The following is a 16,698-nucleotide window of genomic DNA, read 5'->3' as shown; positions in this document are numbered from 1 at the left end:
GGCTATTTCTGCCTGGTTTGAAGCTTCTAGGCCCTGCTGCAGTTGAAGTGATAAAAAGTCAAATTATGATGCAATCAGTTGGTGATCAAATTGTGAGTACATGGACATTGTACTCTCCTCTTCTCCCCTGTTCCCTCCCCTGCCAAAAGGATACATATCTTTTCTGTCTTCTGGAGGTTCACCTGGAATGCCTTTTTGCTCTATTGCTTTTAGAAAATGCTAGATAGAAATATATCTTCAAGTTAGTCCTTTTGGTTGGCCTCTTCTTTTGTATGCTTTTAAAATATGTATTTATACATTTTTGTGTTCAGAGAAACAACCTTTTTCCTGTGCTTCATCAATAAGCAAAGAAGCCCTTCTGCTGTAGATACTATGGATGCTTTATAAATATGTTTTCAAAATAACACACAATAGCCTCATATTGTTGTTTAATCTCGTAATTGTTTTCATCAAAACACTTATGAATTATTCAAACACTAAAACAAGTGACAGCAATAAATATTTGTCAGTTTTCCTCTTCCTTCTCCCTCTTTTATACTTAATGTTGCTCAGCTGAGTTAAGTATAGTTCCTCCTGATTTGATAGGTGCTAGGAAGAGAATCAAGCTGATTTTATATTTCTTTTATAATTTGAGATGAGTAAATGAACTGTAACAGTTTCAGTAATAAATTGAGATCTGCCCCACCTACTGCTGCACTTGCACGAAGGAAGAAATTGTACTCTAGAAAAACAGAATATAATAATAGAAAAGCTATCAGTCTTTATTGATGAGCCCCCAAAATTCTAACAGTGCCTATTCCATATACAGGAACCATTTCATTTTGCATTATTATGCTTTTGTTAAGGAATGCAGCTTTGAGGAAAAACCATTTTAGAGAGCAGGATGAGTATACTGGTGCATCTCACTGTTTGCAAAAAAGTGGTGAGTAATTACTAGAAGATCAGAGGTACAATACATTGAGAAAACAACTTAAGTAGCAAATTGTATAAAGCTACTCCTTTAAGTAAGTTAAGTAAACCTGCATTGTAAGGTTGGGATTAACAGTGGCTTAAAGCAAATCAGATTTGACAAAATCTCTCTGGAACAGAAATCTTACTGTAGTTATTTTTAATCTAAGGGAAATTTTAAAAATACTTTTTTTTTTAAAATATAAACTTTGAAACCTTGAACAACAACCTGCAGAGTGTACATTAAAAACGAAAACAGCAAGAACAACACAAAAACAATATTTCTCCACTCTGCTCTCCAAAGACCCTATTTGCACTTATAAAGCTGTTTTTGATAAGGACATTTCTTTGGGGTCTTCCACTCAGATTTCCTTGATATACTGAATTAAAATATGCATATTGTCTTAGTAAGATAAATGAAGAGCAAGTTGCTTTTAATGTGAGAGAACCTGCAGAAGCAAAAAAGAAATGTGACAGTCATGAGTAACTTAAACCCTTGTAGGAAAAGCTGCTGTAAGTGAAACAAAAATTAACATGTCTGAGCATTATGCTGTGGCAGTTCTCTCTCCATACTACGCATGATTGCAGTGGAATTTCCGTTACAGATGTGATGTTGTTCTACTTCCAGATGTACCAGAAAACCAATGTCATATATGACCTAAAATTAAAATGTTATACATAGGCAGAGTAAAATTTGCGCACACATTTTGAAGTTTGCTGAGCAGACGTTGGTGAGAGTTGATACTTTAGCATAGAAGAATTAAAACACAGTTCTGCTTTAAAGTAATACAAAAGCTCTCAGTAGCATGAAGTCACACTGTAAAATTAACTCTTGGAGAGCATCTCTTAAAAATTTTTGGTAGAGAAACATAACTATTTGCTTAATATGAAACTGTGACAGTTACTAACACTCCTGCTAGTAACATCTCCAGAAGGTGTTTATTCCAGGCATGTTGACATAGGTTTCCAAATACTGCTCTCTTTTAAAGAAAAGATACCAGGCTTTTACTGCTTTCTCCTGTGTATATAGTCTTCAAATGTGTCTTAATCATAAAAGCCTGATCAAGAACATGAAAAGTGATCTTAAGTGTTAAGTGGTCTTACTGCATATTAATAGCATACATGGTCCTTGGTCAGCTGACATTTGTTCAGAGTTTGAGATGGTGAAAATCAGCTGATAAAAACTGTTAAAAGTAAAATAAGACACTGATACAAGAGAGGAGTTTTCTTATTATTTTGTTAGATTTATTTGTGAAACACACCATTACAGGTACCAAGGGCTGATAACACTTTCAGCCTTCATCGTTTTCAGCAGCTGCTACCTGCTGCCATGCCCTAGAGCAGTTGTCTCTCCCTCACTTATGTTGTTCCCTGACAGTGCTCATGATCCACAGGGAAGCAGGAAAGCGCCATTGCTCTGGTCCTCACTGCAGCATGCTATTTGCACAGTATTGTTTCCCTTCCCTCTTGGACAAGAAAGGCTGGACAGTGATGCAGGTAAACAGTCTTCAGTCTTAATTGAGAGAGACTGCTAGGAGGCTGTTGTCAATGATCCAGCACCAGCTCTGAATTTTTTTACTTGATCCTGGTTAGACAGAGTGAGTTGAAGGTTGTGTCTGCATTGGCATGGGGTAGACACGTTCCAATTTTGCATTTATTTTCTTTTCTGAAGGATGCCACACTTTTTCTATGATAAACTAAACTATCATGCGTTCATCCAGCGCATGCGTCTGACCAGGTTTTAGGGATAACTTTATACCTAGTTAATGTTCATCAAGCAACAGGCAGCCAGCCAAATGCTGCCCTTCCAAATGGCACAGGAAAACTGTCTATAGTGACTATATTCTACCACCTTTCCCAGCCATATCAGATGATGAGGATTTTTTTTGTCTCTACTTGTATAAAACGCACCTTTTACTTTCAATCCCTAATGCATTTGATTTCATTTAGGTGTATTGTGTTCTTGTAAACTACTGCTAAGGTTTTGGAGGTGATGCTATTTGTTAGGCAGGTACTCTGGGAAGATGGCAAGTTTCACAATTCCCTGGCCATCCTCAGAAATGTTGTTGCCAGTAAATAATTAAAAAAAAAAAAAAACCCAAACCAAAAATTAGCTTCCCTCAGGAGTTGGAGACCTTCAGGGATAACCGTGTAGAAGAGGTTTTGGCAGCATGCCAAACTTGTGTTTCTTTGACAAGGAAATGGCCAAAAGAGGATCTGTGGAATAATTTTTTCTTTTGCCACATGAACACGGCACAATTAGGAGACGTTCCTAATCACAAGATTGCTTATATTTCTGTGTCTCTTTATGGTTGTCAAGACTCTAGTTTCAGGTGTTGGTTGAGAGTTTTCAGAAGTTAGAGGTGAAATTCTGGCACCTAATTTTAAGTGAGACTTCTACCTTCTGACTGCAAAGCACGTTAAGACACTTTTTCTCCAAGGGAAGATTAAGTCCAAGTGACCTTCAGGCACATGTACAGAATGTAAGATGTCCCAGCTCAGTGTTTGAAGACGCTTGAAACTAATGAGGACACGAGTAGCCCCGAGGGGCGTTAACTTTGTGGTCTGGTTGCAGCTACACATTTTAAATAATGCCTTTGTCTAGATACTCTTCTCATCATAAAATAGCCTGTGAAAGAGGTGAATAGCTAATGTACAGTTCTGTATGTGGACTGTAAAATCCATCTTCTTAGATGGTAAGCAAGTGCGGCTGGGCTCTCGGTCCTTCGCTTCTTGCTTTTGTTTCATCAGTGAATGCTGCATACAGAGTAGGTGGCTGAGTCTGAAGCATGTGTCTCTCATGCTATGATACCTAATTCAGCTCCTCAGTCCTTTATTACTAGCCACATTGGCTCTACCATTTAATCCATTTTCCCACGTTGTTATCCACTCTGCCCCACTGGCAACCAAAGGGACTAGACAGAGAAATTGCTTTTCAGGCAACTTGGAATAAAAAAAGTCTTTTATCCGTAGTCCTGCTGCTTGCGAACAAATGCACAATGGACACAATTGAGACTGTTTGACATGTCAGGGGGTAATTTCTTTTTCTTGGAAAAACATCTAGTGTTCCCCTGTTTAAACCAAAGGAGAACATACATTATCTGTGTCCTGCTTCTATTTCTTAAACAAAAACCAGCTGGTACTAGTGCTTGCCTTTATGAAGAGACCATCAGGAAGTTGAAATATCAAATCTTGGCTCTACTTAGTTGCCACGGTGATGTATAATTAACCAGGCTGCAGTAACATTATAGAAAGTAAATGTAAGGAAATATTCTTGCTAATGGAAAAATTTAAACCGTAGTTTTAAGTAAGACTGAAGATTACATTTTAATTGGTCATTTGCAGTTGGACATGTATGCTTGCATTAGTATTGTAATTTGGTCAAAATAGTATCATTTTGTGGTCAGAAAGAAATTTAAATGAGTTTGAAAGAAATAAAACAGGACTCTGAGACACATTATTGATGATACAACCTCTGTAAGAGGTTGGTGTTTCATTGATTTGGGGGGATTTGTTGGGGTGTTTTTCCTCCTTGTTGCTAATAGAATTGTATTTGAAAAACAATACATTTTCCCACAACATATCCAATAACAAATTAATAGAGAGAAAAAAATTTGATTTGGAACAAATGGGAAATGAGATAAAAGCAAACCATTCAATGTTCACCACTTGCAGCTGATGTGCAAGCACCTTTTCCAAGTGGTTATGACACTGCTGCAGAGTAATTTGATTTTCTAAATACCTTTCTTTAAGTGGTAATTGTTAAATTATTCTAATGTATTTTAAATCGAGAAAGTTGAATGTATCTTTGGAAGGCCACACATGCCAAAAGAAATTGATGTGCAGTTCCCCAGATCCATACAGGAGGAAGTTTCAGTCTGTCTGTGAGGTTTACAAGAGAGATGAGTTTAGGCATGGGGTGCTGTTAATGAATTAAAACTGTGGAATGTTGTCTATGAGATGCTCGTGTGCTGAAATGTGGGTCAGGAGCAATGGGGTAAAGATTATGTACTTTTGGGAATCCTATTCCTTGTAGTATCTCTCGAAGACATGCTTTATGTGTAGCAGTCTGAACAGACGCACAGTGTAGGGGCTGCTCAGCAAAACGTGGCTGGGCTGGAGCCACGCACCTACTGACCCTGATGGGAAGAGGATTAATGCTTTAGACTCTGAAGGTTGTTACTAAAATCAAGACACTCTGTGTACTTTAGTAATAGGCCCTGACAAGCTTTTCTGTGCCTTATCTTCTCTTGATAAGATTAGTGTAATACTTTCTCTTCTAGAAAGCTAAGAGCAGTAAGTGACCTTCAGCTGGTTTAAAACTCTGCTATAAGTACCGTCAGGGCATATGTTACTGATTAGAGCAGCAGTTCGCCTGCTCCATCTCTTAATAAAAGTGATTCTATTGCATATTGTCATTTAAGGCCCATTATTCTTCACCTTCAAACTTACTGGGTTCTCTTGTCAAATTTTAACGTCACGGTGCTTGTATGTGCTCCATGTGCATTATTCCCAGTGACCCAAGCAGAAGACAGTGAAGGTTGCTCGCCTTGGCACTGCAAAGTGCTGAGCGCTCTTGGCTCGTGTTGACTTCTCTGACAGTGGAGGGTCTGCAAGGAGTACACGTCATCGTCAAAGCTTGTTTGCCGCGCTCTATGCTGGGTAGACAGATGCTTTGAAGAATGAGCCTGAACATGTTCCTACCCCTTCTGCTGTAACTTAGGATATTATCTTTCTGAATTACTTGTATTCTCTCAGAATTGCATCTTGTGATGAAATTAGCTTTGGGTAAAAATGTATTTCTGCTGTCACTTTGTAATTTCTTGCTTTTCAGTTTGATGCAGTGAACTTTTAGTTTGTGTGGCATAAAAATGTGCATAGAAGTGCCAATTCATTTCCAGTAAAATGCCCACGTGGTTCCTACAAATTATGTCCTCTTTCCTTACGGAGCAGGACAGAGATTCCTGAGGGCCTTCTCACGTGTGAGTGTTCTGTAAAAATAGATGCCCCTGAAGTTTACAGTCACTGTCAGATTATTGACAGGGGGATGGGAAGGTTTAGCCTTTTGATTCAGAACACAAGGAAAAAAAATACATCAGAACAAGTGGTTTTGCCCATATTTGCAGGAGGAGTGCAATATTTCACCTGAGGCAAGGTCTAAAATTATGCTTTCCCCTCTTTGGCAAGGCCCCATTGAAAAGGAGCCACTTCAGCAAAGCACCGGTGTTTACTTTGCTCCTTAACAACTCCTATGAAGCATTTGATTGTAAAATGAAAGCAATCCATCCTTTCAAATTTAGTTTTTAATATTTATTTGGCAGATCTGACCTCACAAGGGAGCCCGGTACCCTGAGCAGCCGCCCTTGCTGCTGTCTGACCAAGGAATAACACGAGTAAGCTGTGAAAGCAGCTTCTTGCCTCCATCTTCTCCACAGGAAACACACTGGTTGTTGCCAAGTGCAAACACTGGTGTGTTTTCACACGTTTAAATTGCTTGCAGGCAGAAAATTGTTGCAGATTCAAAGTACAGTTTTTGAAAACATGGTAATATTCAGGTAAAATTGGCATTCTTATGGTTGCTAAGAGGCTGTATCAGAATCCTGTTCCACCTCGAGTGCAGAATTGCCTGTGTCAGATAGCTTACACATCATATATCCTGTATATTACAAAGATTTGCTTGAAGCTCAGGACTTAACAAGCATAACACAGAAGGACTTTTGTACAAAGCTTGAAGAGTTAGTCCTTGGCCTTCAGCCAGGAATAAAGAATGCTTGCCCTTGTGCCATTTTGTCCTGTGCTGCTCCAGTTCTGGCAGCGGTTCTGCTTCAGTGTAATTGTTGGCACTGAAGCTCAGCTGAACCCTGAATGGCCTCTTCCTGCGAGCAAGCAGGGGCGCAGAGGTCCGAGACAGCATCAAAACTCCGTATTGATCAACTGTAATAGAGGACTCTATTATGAGAACTCTTCGTATCGGAGCCAAGCAAATTGACTACGGCGACGCAGTAGTAAAGTACTAAAAAAAGCCATAAAGAGTGTGAAGTAATTTTCAGTTTTTCCATGGGGTAATGGAGAGGCTAAAAGAATAAGAGAACAAACAGCTCCTTCTGGGACGGTCACTGTTTTGGCTATCTATCTGCAGTTGTTGTTGATCTCTCCTTCCTATCTGTGCTAAGTAGTAGTTGAGTTCTTCATTCTCGCCTGGACCAGACACAGAGCATAGACACAGCTTTAAGCGATAAAGTGTTTTTTGGTTTGCAAAGGCTTGCTTAATCTTCTTTATTCTGCTTGCTGTTCTTTAAAAAAAAAACTTTCCCGTTTCATTGAGGCAGATTTGGAAGTCAAACCAGAAACTTCAGACTCTACTACGATGGAAAGCACTTTGTTGGGGAGAAACGTTTTGAGTCCATCCATGACCTGGTGACAGATGGATTGATTACTCTTTATATTGAAACGAAAGCAGCTGAATACATTGCCAAGATGACAATAAATCCAATTTATGAACACATAGGATATACAACTTTAAACAGAGAGCCAGCACACAAAAAACACATGCCAACCCTGAGAGATGAACATGATGGCAAAGAGTCTACAGGAGAGGATGAGGTAGCAGAAAAGAGGGTAAGCAACTGTTAACCCACACTTTTTTTCTGTTAGACTTTTTATTTTGTACTTGTAACCCTGCCCCTCTACTGTAAAGAGCTAAAGGTATCCGTAGATATTTAGTCTACATATATATTTCTAGTATTGCATTAATAGTAATATTTAAACTGGTTATAGGGGTTTTTAATGGTAATTTTTGCATATTGCAAATGTCTATGTTTTGGAGGTTAGTTATTTATCATTGTGAGGTTCCTTTCTTCAGGTATTTCCACAATTATAGATGTTACCATTAAGCCACTCCTTTATTTCAAACGGACTAAGAGTATTTAATGTCAAAATTGCTCATGGTGTCTAAGACGACTGCCCTTTGCTCAAAAATTATATTTCTGAATATATTCAGCATTCCCCAAACAAATGCATTCCATAATCTATTCAGCAGTCTGCATACAATGACAGTAAAGTTGTCCACATTATAAATAAGCCTGCTCATTAAGATGATAAAATGTTAAAACATTTCACTTGGCTAAGTTCAGCCTGTCAGAAGCTGACAGAGCTATTTTTGGCCTCAGTCAGACTTACAAAGAAGGATTGCTCTCTTCAGAGAGTTGCAATATCAGCTGAGAACTAACTGTGTCCTGGATTATAAAAGAAAAATGAACAAAAAAGAAATCTTAGAACCAGTGAAAATAGAAATATTAAAGGAGGTTGGGAATGTATCAGGCAGACAAAGCAGCTGCCTGAAACTTCATTTGTGTGACAGAGACTAAACTTAAAAGGAAAACGTAATGTAAATTCCATCATGTTAAACTAAATACTTTGTTTATTGAAAAGCTGACATATGAAAGTCTTTTTTAATGTGTAGGTGTTAATGTATGTATAATAGTCTGATATGCCCCCCTACTTCACAAACTTCAGAATGGCATTAGGAATATCTAGTATGCTTACAGTGCTTAGAAGAAATGCTAATCTTAGCTGGGATCATCTGTTTGTCTTTCCAGTCAGAAATATGTCTGTGATTTTAGTTTTTCTTGAGGTGGAGGAAAGGTCTCACTGACAATTTCCAGCACACGCACACATGACTGTTATAATGAAACTAAGCTCCGTACAGAGGCCACAGGGAGAGAAGGCTCACAGCTTTGGTCCTTCAAATCCTTCTCCAGCAGTCTGTCATCCTGCACTGAATTTGCTCAGAGATGAAGCACCCAACTTAGCTTAAAGTATGAACCTTCACTGTTATCAGATCTTTTTGACAAAAGAAATACTGGTGGGGATATTGATGCTAGCTGGCTACGTTAAACATCCAATTTCTTGCCTGTTAGCTACCAGTAGTAGAGGGGTGAGTTATCAGTTATAGTTCCTGACAGCCACTGACTTGCAGCGTGCTGTTTCAAAAGGATTTTTTTGCATGTTATCATAGACAGTTCATTATAATGCAAAGCCTGGGTAACAACCTTCTGTAAGAATTTTGGAAGTCACTGCTTTGGGTTTCTTTGGTAAAATTAACTCTTCCTGCATTTGGCAATTTTCAAGTGACAACAGAACTCTGTTCTGTCACAACATTTTTTAGGCTGATGAAAATAAGTTTTCATAGTAAAGGGATTTCAATTATTATTATTGAAGGATGCTGCTTTTTCCATCGATTACATGGTGTTATGTCAGGCTCATCAAGAAGGTATGCCTATTGTTTTGAAACATTTTTCATTAAATAGTTCAGGAACTATTTCACATTTCTCACAGATCGAAATTTTCTTTAGAGAGGTTAGTCATGTAATTGCAGCATCCCACCCAGTTTGTCTGGAAGTTGTAAGCAACTAAAGTGGCTTCATCTGCAATATAGTTGCAGGTATGTTTAGCAACTCTTCAGCAGGGCCTGCAGCGATAGGACAAGGGGTAATGGTTTTAAACTAAAAGAGGACAGATTTAGACTAGGTATAAGGAAGAAATTTTTCACAATGAGGGTGGTGAAACCCTGACACAGGTTGCCCAGAGAGGTGGTAGATCCCCCATCCCTGGAAACATTCTAGATCAGGTGGAATGGGGCTCTGAGCAACCTGATCTAGTTGAAGATGTTCCTCCTCACTGCAGGGGGAGTTGGACTAGATGACCTTTAAAGGTCCCTTCCAACCCAAACTATTCTATGATAGTTCAACAGCAGTGGTGTTTACTGGCCTGAAGCCTGGCTTTTGTGCCTTTTCTCTTTATTTGTCTTGGAACCATATTGTTGTGGACACAATGAGGCACACAGACATCATAGTACAGCTAAATGTGGAGGTTTCAGTTTACTTTTCAAGTCATTATCCAGCTGCAGTTACTACCTGTGACTACGTGGGGAGGACACGGTGTGATCCTGTTTACAGAGGTGATGTCTTTGCTGCTTTTACACCTCTCGGGGCCTTTGCCGGAAGATGACACAGAGAGTCCCGAGTGTCACTTCACACAGCAAATCTCCAAGGGGAATAAGGCGTTCAGCCCCATGACCAACACCCAATCCCCGTAGCAACCTCAGCATTTGGAACAAGCCCCAGCGTCCAGCTAAGGCTTGCCCAATCCTTTCTCCCTCCTCTGTAAGTCACAGGATGTGGGGAGCATGGGAAGGGGAGGAGACATGGTGGTGGCTTTGCCAAATGTCTCATGGGGGGTGGTGGCTATGTGCAGTGTAGGCGTGGTGGGGCGAGGAGACCTCGGAGAGCTTTCCCAAGTGTCTCCCATCGCTGTCTGGAGGACTTGGCTACTTGCGCGCCCACTAAAGCTGTCACCTTGACAGCCTGGGAGAACTGTTTCAGATTGAGTGGGCTGAATGTAACTGACCGGCTGGAGGACTGTACAGGCAGGTGACTGAATCACATCTGGTGGTTAATTTTATTAAAAAAAATTGAAAACATGAGAGAGACACTTGTTTGACAAATAATTGGCATTTAAAGCATGAGTATTGGATGACAGGAAATACTTCTCTGGCTTTTTTAAAAGCCTACCTACTACAAAAATTTAACGTGCTAGCAGCAAGGAGCACAAGAGAGATTACATCTCCCCTTAAACAGAGGACTCAATCTTTCTGCTAGTTTATAAGCTTTCCTTGGTAAAATAATAATAATGAAATAAGAAAAATATACATATCCTCTACTAAATTGCTCCTTTTTGTGCAGGTTCCTGTTTCTTATTGATACTTACTTGAAAACTTTAGTTAATAATAATAGCATTTACCTTATTATGAATCCCTTAATCATGATATAAGGAAGCTTTCTTGTAGGACATATTTATAAATAGGTCCAGTAGTTTTTCTTTCTCTTTGGTGGGAAGGGTGGCAGAGTGATTCCTGTTGTCCAACATAAAAAGAATATCACTGAATCGATACTGACAATTCTAACAAAGAACACAAAGAAAATAGTCCAAAATCCAACATAAAAAAATGATGTCTTATGATCCAAACAGCAAAATCTGTGTGCTACAACTTTAACCCGTTAGCCCCATGGTGAGGATTAAAATTTCTGCAGGGTACAGTATTTGGCAATGTGTCTTTATCAGTTTTATACTGTAGCCACACAGCTTCTCCCTACAGTGTATGCTTCCTCCTCTGTAAAGAGAGGAAGAAGTCTGGGTCTTGAACAGTGATCATCCTGAGCCAAGATGTGTTCCCAGATTTACAGACTCTGAGGCTGTTAAGATCTGAATCTGAACTTCGTGCCTCCGACTGTTGCCCAGTCCTGTGTGGGTGGTGTATGAAAGAGAAACCCTTCAGAAGAAGGAAAGGAGGGATACATAGGCTCTGCTTAGGGAACAGCTGTGGGAGTGTAGTTTTGCTCTCTGCCATAAAATCAAGTGGAGGAACTTGGGCAGCCAGAGAACACATCCCAAATTTGAGAATGGAATATTAAAAAGCACTTCACGTAGCCTTGAATTTGGTGTGGGGCAGTAGCAGGGAACGCCACAGATTTGTGTTAAATGCCTTCCAGCAGGCACTAATAATACTTTATTTGCTCGCCACTCTTTTCAGCAATTAATTTATAGTACCAATTGTTAGATGAGGGTTGTAAGACACAAATCACAATACCCCCGAGTCCTGCAAGATACTATGTTGTGTTGTGATTTAAGATGCGGTTTTTATTAGGAAAAGCATAAGAACATAATCCACTGCATAGCGTGTGCTTCACTGGTTATAAGAAGGAATTTTACTGCTTACCATATACAAGTAAATATTAAAAATTATAACTAAAATTCCTGGTTAATGATTTATGATTTTCATAACCTGTGAAAGAATTAACAAATAGTCAGAGATGACGGGAGGAGGAGAGACTGAAAATAGGAGAGTGCTGTCATGCTCGAGTGCCCTGAATAGATATTTTAGCTGCGGTGCTAAAAAGGTAATGGTGGTTCCCTAAACAGCCTGCAGATTGTTCAGAACTCAATTGTGCAGCCATCGTGGTCTGTGTGTTAAGGGAGGGCTAAGATTCATTTGAAAGAGGGCTTCCCATGTGGATTCGGTCTGTATGGCCTACTGTGAAAGTGGAAATAATACCCAGTATCACAAGATTCACTATTCCTCACATGCCTTGAATACTGATGGATCTCTGAACATTCTCCACTCTCAAAGGTAATTATGGCCTTGGAGCAGATTACTTGAATCAGTTAAATACCTTATAAAAACGGTAGCGCTCAGGAATTAATGAATACCTAGATACATATATCAGTCCTTCTTGACAGCCCTGCAAAACATGATTTTTTTTTTTTTCATTTTGACATGCTTTTGAGATATTAATGTAAGAAGCTGTACGAGTGATTTATCCCAAGATTTAATATTTGTTATGAGAAAATTAAATAATCAGTTATGAGTTATCCCATCTTTCACAATTAAATGCTGAGGTTAATGTTAGGATTGCATCTGAATCACATTTATTCATGTTTACTTTGGTGATAAGTGCTATTTCTTGAAGGAACTTCAGTGGCTGCAAATCAATTAAAGACCCATTTCTAGACTGTAGAACATTCAGTTCAATCCCTACAGACTGAAAGAATTGAGAGAAGGTTTGTGGCAGCAGTCACCCAACAAAAGCACTCTTTTGTTCTATTTTTAATGGTCTTAGTGGTGATATTATTTTTTCTCCATAGTGATGAAGGCTGATTGTCTGCAACCCTGTGCAAGGAGATCTGGAAATGTAAATCTATGTCATTCTAGTAGCAAACATGCTTTTAAGCCTGCCAGCAAAGATAATCCAGATCACAAAGTTAATTGCAATCTCTGTGGTCACTTCTAATGGATTCATAAAAGCCTCCACATACAAAATCAAGGGTTGTACTTAACGGGTGTTTGCAGAAACCAGTCTCACTTTCTGACCTGGAACTGACACTGATATTTTCATTAATGACACTACTACTTTTTTACTTTTGCTCTCAGTCAAATCTGTTAGTAAGATCTGCTTTAAACCTTCCTTCACCAAAGCTTGTTTTATCTTTAGTGAAAGGACATCAGAAAGTGTAGGTGAGGAAGTTACAGTAGTCTGTCGTAGAAGCATAAGCCCCCTTAGCAAGATCTGTGATGGAGGAAGACAGCTTTGAACAATACAGTGTGTTGCCCAGTAATGTCAGTGCTGGGACCGATAGGAACTAAAAAGAAGACGTGGTCTTAATAATCAGGGAGGAAAGTGTGCTTTGAGAGTGAAGAAATCATGATGCTGGAAGTTGTGTGTTTCCATTGACTCAAATTAACTTCATTTTTTTAGAAAAGGTGTGTGTATAGAACTCTAGACAAGCCTTAGCTATAACAAGGGTAGCTACAAAGCAATAATGTTTTTAAAAGTACAACTAATAAATGTTTACTTTAAAGTATATTTAAAGACACAGGAGTCTGAGCACTGAAGAATCCCATGGGTTAACTTGAGGAGATTGTCAACTCTTTTCTCACAAATGTTCCTTTCCAGTCCCTGCGCGGGTGTCCATGACAATCACTCTGTAAGTTTAATGTAATTTATAAATAAAACATAACTCTGTAGAAGGCAAAAACTTCTATTTATTTCTTCTGGGTTTAGCCCATCTTTCAGCAGAGACTTCAAAGCACAGACAATTTTGTCAATGCCAAGAAAGTTCCTAGTAAGATGAAAGACAAGCTACTTTTTAGGCAGCTGCTCCAGTGGATCAGCAACATCGTACTCTGCCTCAGTCTTCATCTTCCCTTTCTATGCATTAGCATTTATGGCAGCAGGGATCTAGTGCCATATATGTCATTATATATGGCACATACAGTTCAAACTAAGACTGCAAATGGTTTTGATGCCGTTTTATAAGCATATATGTTTTTAACTTAACTATATGTTTTTTAAGACCCGAGAAAGGAGAGCTTATTGCACGTGCTGTCCAGTGTGCAGACATCAGCACAAAGAAAATTCTTTTCTCCAAACCACAGGGTGCTTTTTCTACTTGTAATCCCTGAGAGCAACCTGAGCCCTTAGTTACGTTCAGTGTGGTGGTAAAACTGATACATTAAAAATTTGATTATATAAACTGATCTCGTTTCAAGATTCAGAGCTTCCAAATTAACTTTGCTAATTTAATCCCCAGGTCACAGAGTATCTAGTTTTTCTCTTGTCAGTGTCTCGTGCTTATAAAGGATAAATTAGCGAGCCAGACTTCTTTTTTTAGGCTTTCTCACTGGACTTGTGGCTCAGCTCCAGTGCTAAATGTGGTCCCATAACTCTCCTGTTTTTCCCAGGCCAAATTCTTTCTTTCTTCTCTCCTCCTTGCCCGCTCTGGTCGGTGCTCAGCTGTGCTCTATTAGTTCCCGCAGGTTACAAATGGCATCCCAGCTGATTGCAGTGAGCCCCGCAGGACCTCACCTGTCTCTCTCTGTGTGTGTGCCTGTGCTTCCAGAGCACATTAATTTAACGCTCACGCAATAATGTGTGGGATTAATGTGACGTGAAAGTTGCGTGCTTGTGTTGGTAGCCTGGTGGCGTGTTGCTGTTCTAGTATTACAAGGTTAAAAACAAATAAGGCTGCACAAACTTCAGACAGCGAGGAGTGGCTTAGGTCAGGTTGCATTTCAGACGCACAGCATGCCTCCTGTCATGATGCTACTCCTGTAGAGAAGTTTCCTCCATTTTGTAGGTAACCACAGTTGAGGGTCAGCATCCTGCTGCAGCCTTTTGTCATGGGTGCAAGTATTTGACTGCTCCCTGAGATGACTTTTCACATTACTTTCTGCTTTTCCACGTACGTGTGGCTCTCTTATGGTCTGGCATGTGAGATGTGTACACAAAGATAGAGTCTTCAGAAAGTCCAGTGTCTGCTTATCTTGCGACAGGCAGCTGCCATGTGAAATCGGGGGGGTCTGATCTCTCAGACTCACAGACTAGACCCTCAGCAAAAGCATGGGGAGTAACTAACCTCAGTGCATGCCCTGTGCCTGATCAAGCCTTTGTAAAATGACTAGTGTACATAACTGTTAAAAAGGCTGTAAACTCGAAGAATATTGGTTGTGCTGTTACTGATAAAATGAAACCATTAGCAATGAATAAGCTATTATTCTTCTCCTGTGTTTCTCAGTGTTGTGAGGTGAGTCAGTGTGAAGCCCTCATCATCAGTTCTGTCCAGGGTTTCTAATGCTTGGTGGTTTGCATCTGGTTACATTTTTAATGTCCTTCAAAAAGTACTGTATAGCCTTTGCTTCTCTTAATGTGTACTGGCAGAAGTTTCCTTCCCTTTTAACTGGGATAGGCTAGCGCAAGGAGGATCGCAGAGGGGAATAGAATAGGTAAGGAATCTCCCTTAGATCTTGAAGAGCCAAAGAGGATAGCATTCTTCAGGGGGAGAGAGATTTTTCCCATCCTGGTGGACCTTAGTAGATGAGACACAGAAATATACATAGGTCCAGCTCAACTCCTGATGAGCACTGGAGAGCTGTCATATGGGTTCAGTCCCAACATGCTGTAGGAGTCTGCTGCTTACTGTCCCTATGGGGCTTATACTTGAGGTTTCCAAAAAGGCTGCCTAGATGTATAGTGGGGAAGCCTCATAGCCATGTATAAGGAAAACATACTATCCCTTTTTTTTTTTTTTTTTAAACTGTGGTTCCCCTTGACTTTTTACACCTTCTCATAACTGAATAATCCATGCAGTGGCCACAGAAAGGAGAAGGTGGGTCTCTTTCAGAGCAGTCTCTAAAGCAGGCATGTGGTTGCCATTTATTGCCTATGCAAAGAGCCTCTCGGATGGTGAGGGACTGCGGTGGGTTGCTAGCTGGCAGCTCTCTCGTTTGTTGTTCTCTCTCCTTTGCTGTGTGAGTTTTGGGTCTTTTTTTTTTTAAACTCCTCCTCCCATCTGGCATCTCCTAATTATTTTCTATTACTAATCACTTCTACAGGAAACAGACTGGACTGTTGAATTAAGAGCCCTATAAAAGGATAATTTTGTTATTTACAAGTTTCTTACCTCACTTAGACTTTATAACGTGACACTGTATAGCTGGTGATAATCACCTTGGGCTACGATTGTGTCTAATCTCATAAACTAGGCAGGGTCAGGTCTGGTCACCAGTTGAACGTGAGAGGCCCAGGGAAAAGCCGGGGCTGCAGGAGGTGGGTTTGGTAGCACCTTTGGCTGTGAACTAATATCTGACATGTCTTGTGTGTTTTATACCGTCTGCAACTCTGTGTAGCCTGCGTAAATCTATGCCAAGAGTCTGACTGCCAGGGATTTTCTCCACTTACCTCTGTCTTTATTCAGATAAGCTTCTTTCTCTCCTTACTGTTTGCAGTAAGGGGGGGTTGTTTTTATTTAGATGGGAGGGGGGAAAGCATTTTACGTTGGTCGCTGTTTACCTGCTCACAAGTACAAATACACGTCCTTCGGCTTCTGTGCAAAGATGGGAAGGACGTGGAGCTGCGGTGGTCTGGTGTGTCGGTCCCTGTTCAGTTGGAGAATCCCCTGGTAGGCAGGCACATCTGCTCCACTAGTAATTGCCCATTCATAAGGGTTACCAAACCCTTAAGACCCATGAAGAGCAAAATGCTTATTTTAAAAGCGGTAGCAGAAAGAGAAGTAGTTAGAGGTGCCTAAATGAAGTATTAGACTGTGGAAGAAGAAAAGAACAACCATTTATCCTGTGGTTAATGCTGCAGAAGCTGATCTGTTCTAGCCCTTGTTTCTTTCCTTTGAATCTTT

At 40.0% G+C, this 16,698-nt stretch overlaps 1 protein-coding gene across 1 annotated transcript in view; it reads left to right on the top strand.

The window, feature by feature from the left end:
- Nucleotides 1-16,698, top strand: part of CHN1 (chimerin 1) — a 104,414-nt gene that overhangs the window by 45,338 nt on the left and 42,378 nt on the right. The window contains exon 6 of the mRNA XM_082001419.1: nucleotides 7,278-7,566. Within this exon, the coding sequence (XP_081857545.1) occupies nucleotides 7,278-7,566 (289 nt within the window). The remainder of the gene's footprint in view (nucleotides 1-7,277; nucleotides 7,567-16,698) is intronic.

This window comes from Phaethon aethereus, assembly GCF_964289735.1.
Source record: "Phaethon aethereus genome assembly, chromosome: 6".
In the NCBI taxonomy this organism is placed as follows: domain Eukaryota; kingdom Metazoa; phylum Chordata; class Aves; order Phaethontiformes; family Phaethontidae; genus Phaethon; species Phaethon aethereus.
This window is presented reverse-complemented; position numbering and strand designations above follow the sequence as displayed.